This window comes from Pinus tabuliformis, chromosome 8, assembly GCF_031772625.1.
Source record: "Pinus tabuliformis cultivar Carrire ecotype Pingquan chromosome 8, CPIR1, whole genome shotgun sequence".
In the NCBI taxonomy this organism is placed as follows: domain Eukaryota; kingdom Viridiplantae; phylum Streptophyta; class Pinopsida; order Pinales; family Pinaceae; genus Pinus; species Pinus tabuliformis.
In genome coordinates this window covers 642,862,844-642,875,965 of record NC_142294.1, presented here as the reverse complement: position 1 = coordinate 642,875,965, position 13,122 = coordinate 642,862,844, and the positions used below count along the sequence as shown (strand labels likewise).

Below are 13,122 nucleotides of genomic sequence, written 5' to 3'. Positions count from 1 at the left end.
GATGTAAAGAAATTGGGAGAGCAGGCATCCTTGTGTCAGTCCTTTAGTGTTGTGGAAGTATCTACTGGGCCTTCCATTAATCAATGTTGCGATCGATGGGTTGGAGATGCATGCTTCAATGATCCTAATAAACTTGGTTGAAATGCCAAACTTTTGAAGAGCTGCAACAAGAAAGCGATGGCAAACACGGTCAAAAGCATTAGCCATATCCAACTTTATAACCATACCTCTTTCATTGTTTTGGATGTCGCTGTGGATGGCTTCTTGAATGAGGATTACATTGTCAGTTATTTGCCTTTTTGGAACAAAGCCCCCTTGGTTTTCCGAAATGATACAAGGAAGGATTTTTTTTAGAAGGTTTGCCAAAATCTTAGTGATGATTTTATATGAGGAGTTGCATAGAGAAATTGGCTTGGATCTATCAAAGGAGACAGGATTTGGCTCTTTGGGGATGAGGGCCAAGTGAGAAGTTTTCGTGTTTTCCCCCACTTTGTGTTTTTTGAAGACATTCTTAATCATACGGACCAGACCTTTTTTAATTGTCTTCTAATGACACTTGTAGAAGGCGATGGTGAATCCATCGGGGCCTGGAGCTTTTTCCAGATGCATGCTCCAAACAACCTCCCTTATTTCCTTCGTTGTTACCTCCTTCTCAAGTTCATTGTTTTGCTGCTAATTTGCTGAAGAAAATCAACGCTATCCACTTGCTTCTTTCTAGCTGTGAGGATGTTTTTAAAATGGTTAAATGCTGCTTCTTTTATTTCTTCTCTCCCCTTTATTTCCTATCCTTCCACTTGGATTTTGTCAATTTGGTTTCCCGCTCATCGAATCTTGAGGTTGTTGTGGAAAAAAGCAGTGTTCTTGTCCCCTGCTTGGATCCAAAGACATCTGGACTTTTGCCTAAGTTCCTCATCTTCATTTCTATTTTTCTTGTAGAGGGCCACAAATATTTCTGTTTCGTGGGCTTTGTCTTGTTTAGTAACTTTCTGACTTTCTTTTTCTTTGCTCCACTTTTCCAGCTTTTCTTGCAACTCTGATTTTTTTTTCTTGTCCCGGAGAGCTTCTTCTCTAGCCCACGTTTTTAGTTTTTCTCTCACATTTTTGAGCTTGTTCTCCCATAAGTATTGAGGGGAGCCCAACATCTCTGCGTCCCAGCTTTCTTTTATTATATTCCTGAAGCTATCCTTGCTGTCCCAAATTTTGCTATACTTGAATGGGATCGGACCCTGATTTTCCCACTTGTCCAAGATGAGCACAATCGGCTTATGATCGGATGTCGAGGCATGCACGATTTTGCTCTTGATGGATGAAAAACTTGCTACTATATCCTCCTGAATCAAGATTCTGTCAAGCCTTTCCTTTATGTTATGAACACCCGTTCTTTTGTTGCTCCATGTGAATTTTCCATTGCTAGGATGGATATCGAGCAACTTATGTTCAACAATAATATCCTCCAAGACTGCTCTTGACAGATCTCCAATGTATCTGCCTCCCAGCTTTTCCTCTATATTCCGTATCAGATTTAGATCCCCTCCAATGACTAGATTATCTATCTGAACATCTTGTACCTCTTCTTTTAGTGACTCCCAACATAAGGCTTTGTCTTTATAGTGATTTGGTGAATAGATGTTTATGACCATATATTTGACGTTTGTGTTCTTCTTTGTTAAATCTGTCCTAATCCAGCTAATGTTGAGTGTTTGGCTGATAATTTTCCAGTTCCATTTATTCTACAACGTACCAATGCCTCCCGAGGCCCCGTTGGAGTCTGTGGCTATTCCTTAATAATTTTTTTCTGTTGCTATCAAGTTTTGAAACTCTCGGATCATTAATATATCCAGTTTTGGTCTCTTGGATCATTAATATATCCAACTATTCTTTCTTTATTAAATCTCTTGTTGCGTTGAGTTTTAAGGCAGAACCCAACCCCCTGTTGTTCCAAGAGACCAAGATCATTATTTACTTGGTTTATGGTGGTTCCCAGCCTTGTCCTTCTGCTGCGTTTTCTCCCCACTCCCTTTCTATTTCCCAAGGAAAGTGTCCATTGGTTGTTGAGTGCCAATAGCCATATCCTTTGCTGCGGCCTCATCTCTAAGTTCCTTGTTGGATTTCCTCCCGACTTTTTTGGCTGTTTCAGAGCATTGGTTGTTTCTTTGACTTTGTTTCTAGTGAGGATTCTATCATTGGAAGGGGGGGGAGTTGAGAAGCTGAGGGGTGGGGAGGAAGCACTAGCAGTAGCATTGGGCCGGGAAGGGGAACGTGGAGATGGAGGATCTTCATCCAGGAGTTCGAATGGATTAGATGACGGTTCGACCGGAGGAGCAGGGTTGATGGGGGGGTTTGAGGAAGTAGCAATATTTTCATGTGCTTGAGAGGGGTTCTGAGTAGTTTGTTTATTACTAGTTTTCTTCCTTTTCACTTGTTCCCAGTTGTTTTCTTGGGTTTCTGCATTCTCAACCGTCTCCACGTCCTTTAGTTTGCTACACCTATTTGCAAAATGACCATACTCATGACATACCTTGCATTTGAAGGGGATTTGCTCATAGTCCAGCTGCTGGATGTGCGTCCATTGATCCACCTTGAGTTTGATTGCCTTCGGAAGCCCTTTTCCCACATCTACTTCCATGCAGATCCTGGCACAAGCATGCATGTTGTCTTTTGGTTCACATCTATCAATATACTTGCCTACCGTGTTCCCTATAACTTTGATTGACTCTTCCCCCTAGCAATGAAGAGGAAGATGTGACAACCTAACCCAGACCGGCACTGCGTTTGCGATGTCCATCTCAGGATCAAAGTCCGGAGACCACCTATTCAGATATAGGCCTCTCGAGTCCATGAAGTATGGTCCATTCCTGAAAATAAGGTTCCTATCTTCTTTAGATTTAAATAAAAATGTATAGTATCCCCTTCCACAGAACCTGATTGCAACCCATTTTTGAACTGCTCTACAAGAGGGCCACAAACCTGTGAACTACCCAACCAGTCCCCGTTCAGCCAGAGAAATGGCTGCTTTTCGAGGTAGAGTTGGAGGTAAAGATATCTCAGGAATGTCATCTAGTTTTTTGACAAATTTACTTGCAATTGACCTTGATTTTGGAGCTCCATGATCTGCTATTAAGGAGGCAAAAGTTGCTTCATGGTTGGGTTCTTCATTCGGAGAAGGAGAGCCGTCCCCCAACTGGTGAGGCATTAGGCAGAGGAAAGCTCAGCAGTAGAAGGCTGCCAAGCCCAGAGCAGAGAGCAGAGATCAGCGCGATAGGATTGAGCCAAAAGGAGGCCAGAGGGAAGGAAGGCAGCCGACAGCAGCAGGCTGCTAGGCAGGGCAGCTGCAGGAGGCAGCGCGAAAGGCAGAGGCAGAGGCTAGGTCACGGGCCACAAAATCCTCAGCATCAAAACCTCTCACCATTAGGGTGTTATTACACCACAAGACTCATAATAATGAATTACTTTAACAATTCATTAAAACCTTAAAATAATAACCAAGACTATCCACCTAACTCATTGTATTAATGTTACAGCTTATTCATAAATGATTTTGTAGACATCAACATGGTTCAATTTTTTTTAGATTAAGTATTTGAAACATTCAACTTAAATGAGTCAGAAAAATCCAATTAATTCATTAAGATTTTGCTCCTTTAACATTAATTTATTAAACTAAAACAATTTTTAGCATAAACTAAAGTTATGAACATTAAATTTCTCATTCCCTATCCATCTTACTGTGACATTAACAATCCCCACTCGAACAATTATTATTTTAAGCCTCTATGGATGTCGTCATTGTGTTAGAAATTTCACCAATGAGAAAATAACATCTAAATCCATGTTCATTATTCCGTTTAACTAATTATCGAGTACAACTCTGAAACATCTCAAAGCTAAGGTTAAGTGGGGTGTCTAGTTATTCTACAAATTTAAAATTAATAATTAATATGGATCGCATTTTTTTCTTTTGGGAATTTGGTAATTGAAAAATTAGATTGTTAAAGTGTTTGAATCATATTTTTAAAGAAAAAATAAATTAACACCATTAAAAACTCCAAGACACTTCCAAATTTGTCAATTATAACTCAAAATATCAAAAATTTTTACCAAACTTTATTATATCCTTACTAACACTTTCATTATTTTCCAAATTAATATGTAAATATTTTTAAACCACGCACATATTAAGACACCACGGAAGTGAGGTTCTCAAATAGCGAACCCGGAGATCGATCTCGAAACTGATAAGGCACAATAAGCGCATCCCGAAAAGACAGCCATTGTGACTTATAGCATAAATTACAGTTGACCCAAAAAGCAGTAAATGAATGAATTGGGAATACATTTACTGTAACCAATAAATTAATGAAATGGAAATTTATATTGTGGAATACTTTATTGCAACATGTACCAACGCGACCACCACGTCAAGAGTCGTTAGCGGGTCGCAGTGAGTCCCTCTCTGCTTAATGGAGACAGAAACGTATGCAGCAGAAAGACGATACATTTCCTTCACTTCACACGTTAGTCGCGCATGTGCTTGGAAAGAAATGAAAGGAATCTTTTTTTCTCTGAAAAACAAAAAAAATTTAGTCGCTTTTGTGGTTGAAATAACTAAATGAAAATGAAATATACTAATCTGAACCACAATCTGATTGTACTACATTTCCTATGTAAATTAGAATATCCTACACCTTGGCGTATTCTGCACGTAGAAAACCCCTTTGGGACGGCGGTGTCCAGAATTGATAAATGTACACTTTGAACTTTACAAACGCATTTGATTACAGGAGCACCTCCAACTATGTCATTCTGTCAGCTCAAACCGAGGCAGGGCACGAAGAAGCTGGGTTTGGCGATGGCGATGAAACACTTAACGGGAAGCATTTTAATTATCCTCTGTCTATGTACAAGTATACGCTTCGCAGCAGCTGACCCAGAGACTTCTACCGTTTGGAGCAATTGTGGGGAGAGCGGCAATTATACATATAAAAACGGGAGCGCGTTTCAGGTTAATCTAAACAAGGTTTTAGATTCACTGGTGAACAATGTTTATGCCACCGGATTCAATACCTCTAGTATTGTTGCTCAGGGGGCAAACAGCAATAGTACTGTTTACGGGCTTGTCCAGTGCAGGGGAGATTTAGATTCTTCCGATTGCAGACAGTGCGCATCCACGGCTAAAGCAAATCTTGTTCAGGTTTGTCAAAACACTTCTGGATTGATTCAACTAGACGGCTGCTTCTTGCGTTACGACGATCATAATTTTTACAACGATATTGAGAGTAGGAAGGAGACACCAAGTATTATTCTTTGTAACAGTGGGAACAGCAGTCAGCCACAGCAGTTCACAACTGCTGTGAGAGCCTTGCTCTCAAATAGTACCGCTAATGCTCAACAGAGCCCCAAACTTTTCGCTGCAGATTCAGTCGCTGCGCCTGGTAATATATCGCAGACTATATACAGCTTAGCACAGTGTTGGAGAGATCTGTCCCGCACAAGCTGCGGATCGTGCCTGACTTTTGCCGTAGAAAATATATTTGCTTGCCAAAGTGGAGCTCTTGGGGCACAAGTCGGAACTCAGAACTGCTACCTGCGTTACGAGGTTTATGAATTTTTCAACGCCACCGTTCTATCACCGCCACCATCGCCGCCACCAGGGGAAAGTCCTCCCGCGTCCTCTGGTAATTTTGTTTTGTCGAGGAATACACGGGTTTTGTAGGATTTCATTTGTTTCTGCTTAACTAAAACATAGATTACTGGTTACTGACACTTTTGTGTAAATATACAGCAGGCAAGAAACCTAGCGTCTTGGGTATAAGTCTGGGTGTAGTAGCCGCTACGATTGTATTAATTGCTGTCATAATTCTCTGGAAGTGGAATATTTGCTCTCTTCTGAAACGTCCGGAGGAGATTTATCGAACCGGAGGTCCTGAAATTGCAGCTAACTTATTCATTGTTAAGGATCTAAGACGCTTCTGATTACGTTGTGTGCAACATAAATAAACACCTTGTAATTGTTTTCGCAAGTGGGGAAGAGAATTCTATCCTAGGGCCGAGCATAGCCAATCCAGACCTCATTTTCAATTACGACATTCTGAGAGAGGCTACCTCCAATTTCAATCTAGCGAACAAACTTGGAGACGGAGGTTTTGGATCCGTCTATAAGGTGAGAGCTTAATATCTCTTTCAATTAAATAAATTAGATATTGGGAAATAGCAGCACCTACTAAAATTCAAGAAATAAAAGAAAGAAGAGATTTTGACATTTGTCGATCTGCAGGGGGTTCTCCCAGATGGCAGGGTGGTTGCAGTTAAACGGCTCTATATGGGTACAAGACATGCGGATGCTGAATTTCTGAATGAAGCGAATCTCATCAGTCGTGTTCAACACAGGAATCTGGTGAAATTGCTTGGTTGCGCAGTTGAAGGCTCAGAAAGGCTACTAGTGTACGAATACCTCGAGAACAGTAGCCTTGACAAGTTTCTATTCGGTATCTACTCGTTCTTAACCCCTGGATGGTTTTTGGATTCCTTTATTTTATATTTATCTTCAGGTAATATATTTATGATCTCTGATGCATTGCAGATGCAACAAAACATCATTTGCTTGACTGGAAAGAGAGATACGAAATCATAGTTGGAACTGCACGTGGTCTGGCCTATCTTCATGAGGAATCTCAGATTCGGGTCATCCACAGAGACATTAAAGCCAGCAATATTTTACTCGATGATAAACATAAACCGAAAATAGCAGACTTTGGGTTGGCCAGATTCTTTGCAGAAGATCAGAGCCACGTCAGCACTAGAGTTGCAGGAACATTGTAAGAAGAGGAAAATTTGAAGAATGGAAATTCATCTAAATTTTGCCCTTTTTAGTTGGTCTAAATTTTGCCCTTTTAATGAGATTTAATATGTAAAATTTCAATGAGATTTAATAGGTAAATTGCAAAATGTTTGTAATTTTATTTTATTTTATTTTTGGGTTATTTTTAATATAAAATAATTTTATATGATAATTTTTCGAAAAAAATGAAATTAACTATTTTCCTTTGGAAAAAGTATGGAAAATTAATTTATTTGGTCTTTAAAATTTTCTTAGTTTTCAACTAATTGTTTTAATAAAAAAGGAGACATAAAATTAACTATTTTCCTTTGGAAAAAGTATGGAAAATTAATTTATTTGGTCTTTAAAATTTTCTTAGTTTTCAACTAATTGTTTTAATAAAAAAGGAGACATAAGTTAGCCCAGAGAAAGTAGTGGAAATTCTGGCATGATTTTCTTCAAATTCTAGCAGAAATCTTGAGAAATCTTACATTCAACTTTCAGGATTTTGGATGCCCAGAGATCTCTGGATGAAAGCAATTTCGACACTCCTATAATCAGTTTTTATGAAAAAAAATTCTATAGATTCAAACTAAAAACAACTTTCCAGGTAAATGTGTGGGCCAAGGAGACAAAGCCATTAATTAATTACAGTACATGAAACAAAACTGGCATATCCAAATAGTGGTAGTCTAACCAGATTGCTTTTTGCCTTGAAAGTCATGGAAATTCTTGGGATTTTTGTAAATCTAAGTTAGAGTTGTTAAACTTTAAGATATTAGGTGCCTTATATGTTTTTGATGGTGGTGCTGAATCCATTTCAACCATAAAAACATGATTTAGAGTTTACCTCAATAAACTAATCCTATCTAATCATATTATTTTGAAGTGGGTCATGGAAATTTGATAGCGTAAGACACTGTGCAGAGGTTACATGGCCCCTGAATACGCCTTACGCGGACAGCTGACAGAGAAAGCCGATGTATTCAGCTTTGGAGTGCTTCTACTTGAGATTATCAGCGGAAGAAAGAATCGGAGTTCGTCTGAAGACATGGAGTTTCTCATCGAAGGAGTATGGTTTATGTCCATGTCATCTTTCGAGTGTCAATTTTCTCAATTCTTTATAGTATGGCATCCCTTGCTAACTAAACTTTTTATGTTTCTGTTGATATGACGAAGCAGACATGGAGACTATATACCAGTGTTGATAATATCGCCGAGATATCGGCGATATTCGGAAATATCGCGATATTTTCGGCGAGACGATATATCGCCGACAAAATATCGCGATATTTTCGGATTTTGAAAATATCGCGCGATTTCCGAAAATATCGCGCGACAATCGAAAATATCGCCCGGTGATTGTAAAAAATTTCTGCACGGCCTATAAAAATCTGATTTTGATATTTTTTCATATCATTTTCATTTCTGATTGCTGGAGAAGGAAGGGGAGAGCTATGTGGTTGCTGCCAAGGAGGGTTTGAGCGTTCTAGGCCCTAGTATTGATATGCTATTCATGGTAATGTTAAATTCTTAAAGTAAAAGTGACATTCTCCTTAATCTTCATTTTCATCCTTTTACTTAAATTTTTAACATTACCATGAAATGACTCAGGATCTTTGAGAGTGGTTCCGACCTCATTGGATTTCATATGGAGAAAGTAGAATTTTAGATTTCATTCAAAATGCAGTAGACTTATCAGTTTTTTAGGATTTCAGGATTGGGAGATTGTAATGTTTTCAGGTGACACCACCTGCCCGGGCTACCCCTGCCACTAGTAGAGGACGTGGTCTACCTCCTATAGCTCCTACTTCTAGTTCTTCAGCTTCTAGATCATAGCAAACTCCACTGCCAACTCCACCAACACCAGCATCTACATCTAGAGGGAAAGGGAAAGCTGTGGCATTTTCTCGCAAGAGGGGCAGAGGAAATCAATAGGATTAGACTTTAGTTATTTTCTTATGTGCTTGTAAGTTGTACATGAACAATGAACATTGAATATTCAAGAATCAAGACCAAGCATATCACATTCTAATTTCTAAATAGTAAATTTTGATTTTATTTATTTTTTTAAAATGAACTATGAACTTTGAGAAGTAATTATATTTTAATTTGATTAGATAAGCTACAACCTGCAATTTAATATGGATAAAAAACTATATTTTGGTATATATATATATAAAACGTGTCCCCCGTGTCTTGTTTTTAGGTCGTTGTGTTTCGTATTGAATACTCGTATTTACGTGTCCTCTGTGTCTCGTGTCATGTGACTTAGCTTAGACAATATTGATGTATTGTCTCCGTGGAGGGTGGAGTCTGAGGAGCCCCTCTTGGAGGAGTCACCTTCATGGTTAGAGCCAGTGGCAGATGATCCATTAGAGCAGGGGCAGCAAGAGAAGGACTCGGAGTCAGAGGAGCAGCAACACTCAGAGGAGGAGCAGGAGGAGGAGGAGGAGGACACTGTGGGAGCATCAGCATCAACACCATCTGCTATAGATATAGGAGAGCATAGCCCCATACCTAGCACTCATTATTTGACATTAGGTGCAGAGGCAGGGTCAGGGCCTCCTACTACTAGGGGCACGCCTGGCAAACAGACCATCATGTTTTCCTGTAAAAGGGGGAGAGGGCAGTGATTTCAGATAGATAGCTGCTAGTTTTATTTGTTGTGCTACATATAACTCATGATGATGAGATACTTTTATATATGTGATGTTATTTTGTATTGGTTCTCCACATTTGAGTCCTTGAATGGACAATTATCAGGGATCCGCAGGATTTGGTATCGCCTTTGATGTATCATTTCTATTTGACATCATATATATCAGAGTTTTCTTCATATTTATGTGCCAATGTGTTTATTTCATGTTGTTATTGCTTTATATGTTTAAAAATCTGAAAAAAATGAATATATTATGCATTTTTTATGCTTGCCGATATTTGCCGATATTTTGCCGATATTTTCGCCGATATTGCCGATAAGATATTTTCTGGACCCTCGCCGATATTTTCCCGATATCGATATTATCAACACTGCTATATACAACAGATAGAGCTTTAGAAATTATGGATCCCACATTGGAGGGCAGTTATTCCTCGGAGGAAGGGATTAGACTGATTAAAATTGGCCTTCTGTGCACGCAAGCAGCTGCTGCGTTACGGCCTTCGATGTTCCGGGTGGTGGCGATGCTGACAAGTGAGACCGAACATCTTCCTACGCCCACACAGCCTGCTTTCGTAGATCTGGATAACGCCGGCGGAACTCACAAATTGAAAAGTGGTAAAGTTAATGATGAGGACAAAACATCAAGCAGTACAGCAACTTCGTCTTCGACACCTTCCGTTATTCACTCTGTAGCTGCCGACCCTACATCCGGCTCTCTGGAGCCGAGGTGAAAATCATGTCCGACGGCATTATCTTCTCTGTCATGTTAGAATGGTTTCTAGGTGGAGAAGTTGTTGATATTTGTGTACGTTCTTCATAGAATGGGCTCAGCGTATTTAGGCTTTCAATCTTGAAAAGTGGTCATGTTAGAATGGTTTTTAGGTGGAGAAGTTGTTGATATTTGTGTACGTTCTTCATAGAATGGGCTCAGCGTATTTAGGCTTTCAATCTTGAAAAGTGGTCATTGAGGAAGATATTTTGATTCAAACCACCGCCTTATTGTGGGTCAGTAAGCGTTTCTGTTTTATGAAAAAATAGTTGCTAGCAATGTTATTGTAAAAATATAAAAATGTGAGGTATGGTTTTATTTTTCACATTTTAAAAAATCATATTTTATTTACTGAATATTAGTTATAAAATTTTCAGACCATGTTTGCTATTAATGTCGATGCAAAATTACCGAGAAAACAAATGTGATTTTTTAAAAAAGGTTTCTAACTATTATATCTCTATTGGTTAAAAGGTTGATATTATAATAATTATTTTAAAATAGGGATATATTTAATATATATTAAGATAAAATATTTAATGTTTTCAATTTTTTAGTGTTACAAAAATAAGATTTTTTTATGTTATAATATTTTTAAATTTTCAATGTTTTATTATTGTTTAATATGTTTATTAATATAGGTTATGTTATTATAATGATATAAATTAAATGATTAGTAAATGTTTCTAGGTGTCAATTTATGATTAACATCAAAACATTTATTCTATATATATTTCCATTAATTTGATTTTAAAAAATCATAAAAATTAACTAAATTATAGTTGAGTTGAGTCTTCTGTGATCCATATCAAGTTTATAAGAAAATTCTTTGGCGTAAATCACATGATCTTACATTTGTCTACGCGTTTAGAACCAACGAGTGTGGTTCATCATCAGGACAAGTTGAAGAATCAGATCTAGGCTGCATGTTAAATAGTTAGAGCAGGACCTCCAACGGCTATATTTGACCAGGCAATAGCTCAATTGACCAACTAACTGCTAATCTTGAGTTGGAAACAGCTAGCACGACATGACCAAAGGAAAGGAAAGCAATTTAATTAATTAAAGTTAAATTAACTATTTCAAATTTGTTTTAATTTTAGAGTTTAATAAAAAGAAAATCCTATTGTTAGGATTGTTATAAATAAATTTAAGTTTAATATAATAAGAATTTATAATTTAATTTAATTTAATTGTTTATTTATTTAATAATTTGTTAAAAAAAATAAAAAATAAAAAATAAAATAGAATAAAATAAAATCCTATGGTTAGAATTTTTATTTCAAAGTTTAATATAAAGAGAATTTATATTTTAATTTTATATTAAAAAAACAAAAAAATTAAATTCTACTCTTAGAATAGTTATTTTAGAGTTTAATATAAGAATTTACATTTTAATTTTATTTAATGGTTTAAAAAAAAAACAAAAAAAAATATTTGAATATATATAACAAAAGAACTATGGTAAAAGAGATAAGGTTAAAGGATGACAAAGGGAACCTAACAAGTAAGAAACCAAACGGGAGGGGAGGAAGGGAAGAACACGACTAGGAAGCCACCAACATCTACCAGCCCTCCCAAGAGGTGAGTTCAGACTTCAATTTTTTTTTCTCAGTAATATACAATCTGCTCGTGAAAATTAAATGAGTGGAGTTGTATATGTCTATTTCCACACCAAAGTCCAGCGTTTAAGGCTAGTAAAAACATCTATTAGACCGCCTAAGTGGTCACCTCAGATTTCAAACTTTTCTTCTATGCATCAAATATACAATCTGCTAATAAGTATTAAATGAGTAAAAACTGATGTACTAAAATTCAACAATAAAAATATACAACCCAACTCATTTAATATCTATTAACAAACTAATTATCTCGAAGATTTCTTCCCTTACCTCGGCAGCTGGTACCCAGGCCTGCGAATAACATACGATAAATCTATTTAAATTAAGTTTATGCCTTAAGTTGCACCCAAATGTTCTGTCTGAGCAGATCTTCCCTCCTGTGTTTATCACTCAACTTACAAGACACTAAAAGTATATTATACCTTAATTTACAAAACAATAAATATATTAATTTGTAAGTTGATCTCAAAGACCTGAATTTTTTAATCATAACATGATTGTTTAATAATAAAAATTAAAGTTTAAGATTTCTGGAATCTTCCAAAACGTTACCTCCCCAATTTATGGCTACAGTTTTGTCCATTCAATGAATGTGGTTGCCAAAAATTTGAATACCATTTTCCAGCTCACATAAAAGCACCTTTGTTCCAATATGTCGCTACTATTCGCAAATGCTGACATAGATTTCTATGCCGAATCTGCTTTATTTCCATAGTTCGATGAGTTACGAACATCAGAAAATTTTGTTCCCATAGCCATGCCTGGTACAGAATTGTATCCATGCTTCATGCAAGTCAAGTTACGAAAGGAACTTGGAACTTTCACACCCATTATCATAGGTTAGAATTTTATAGGAAGTGAAAAGACACAAAACCATTTTGATTTGTTGTGTAGGCATATACATTAAATGCGGACAAATTCCATTTTCATCTTTTCCTCAACCAGCATATTAAATATCATGTCAACTAGCACATTAAATATCATGTCAACTAGCACTTTAGCACTTTAGAAATGGAGTGGTTCTTTTTTTTAGAAGAAAAAAAACCATATAGATTATATTAAGGAAATATAATGACCTTGTATACAGCAAACCGTATTACCTAGACACCCACGGCAAAAACAGATTAAAACCATATAAGAGAGAATTGTGCAAGATTAACAGATGACCAGAATTGTCTAGAAATGGAGTGGTTCACGATAGCATACAGTATGGCGACCCCCACCGATGATATACATCAATCTCTCTCTC

General features: G+C 37.1%; 1 protein-coding gene across 1 annotated transcript; it reads left to right on the top strand.

The window, feature by feature from the left end:
* Window positions 1-4,726: 4,726 nt before the first annotated feature.
* LOC149237175 (cysteine-rich receptor-like protein kinase 2) lies at window positions 4,727-10,213 on the top strand. Its single transcript, XM_089366770.1, has 8 exons — window positions 4,727-5,675; window positions 5,783-5,931; window positions 6,032-6,160; window positions 6,275-6,485; window positions 6,581-6,815; window positions 7,745-7,889; window positions 8,000-8,018; window positions 9,867-10,213. The coding sequence occupies exons 1-8, from the start codon at window positions 4,796-4,798 to the stop codon at window positions 10,211-10,213; spliced, it is 2,115 nt and encodes a 704-aa protein (XP_089222896.1). The 5' UTR covers window positions 4,727-4,795.
* The last annotated feature ends 2,909 nt before the right edge of the window (window positions 10,214-13,122 follow it).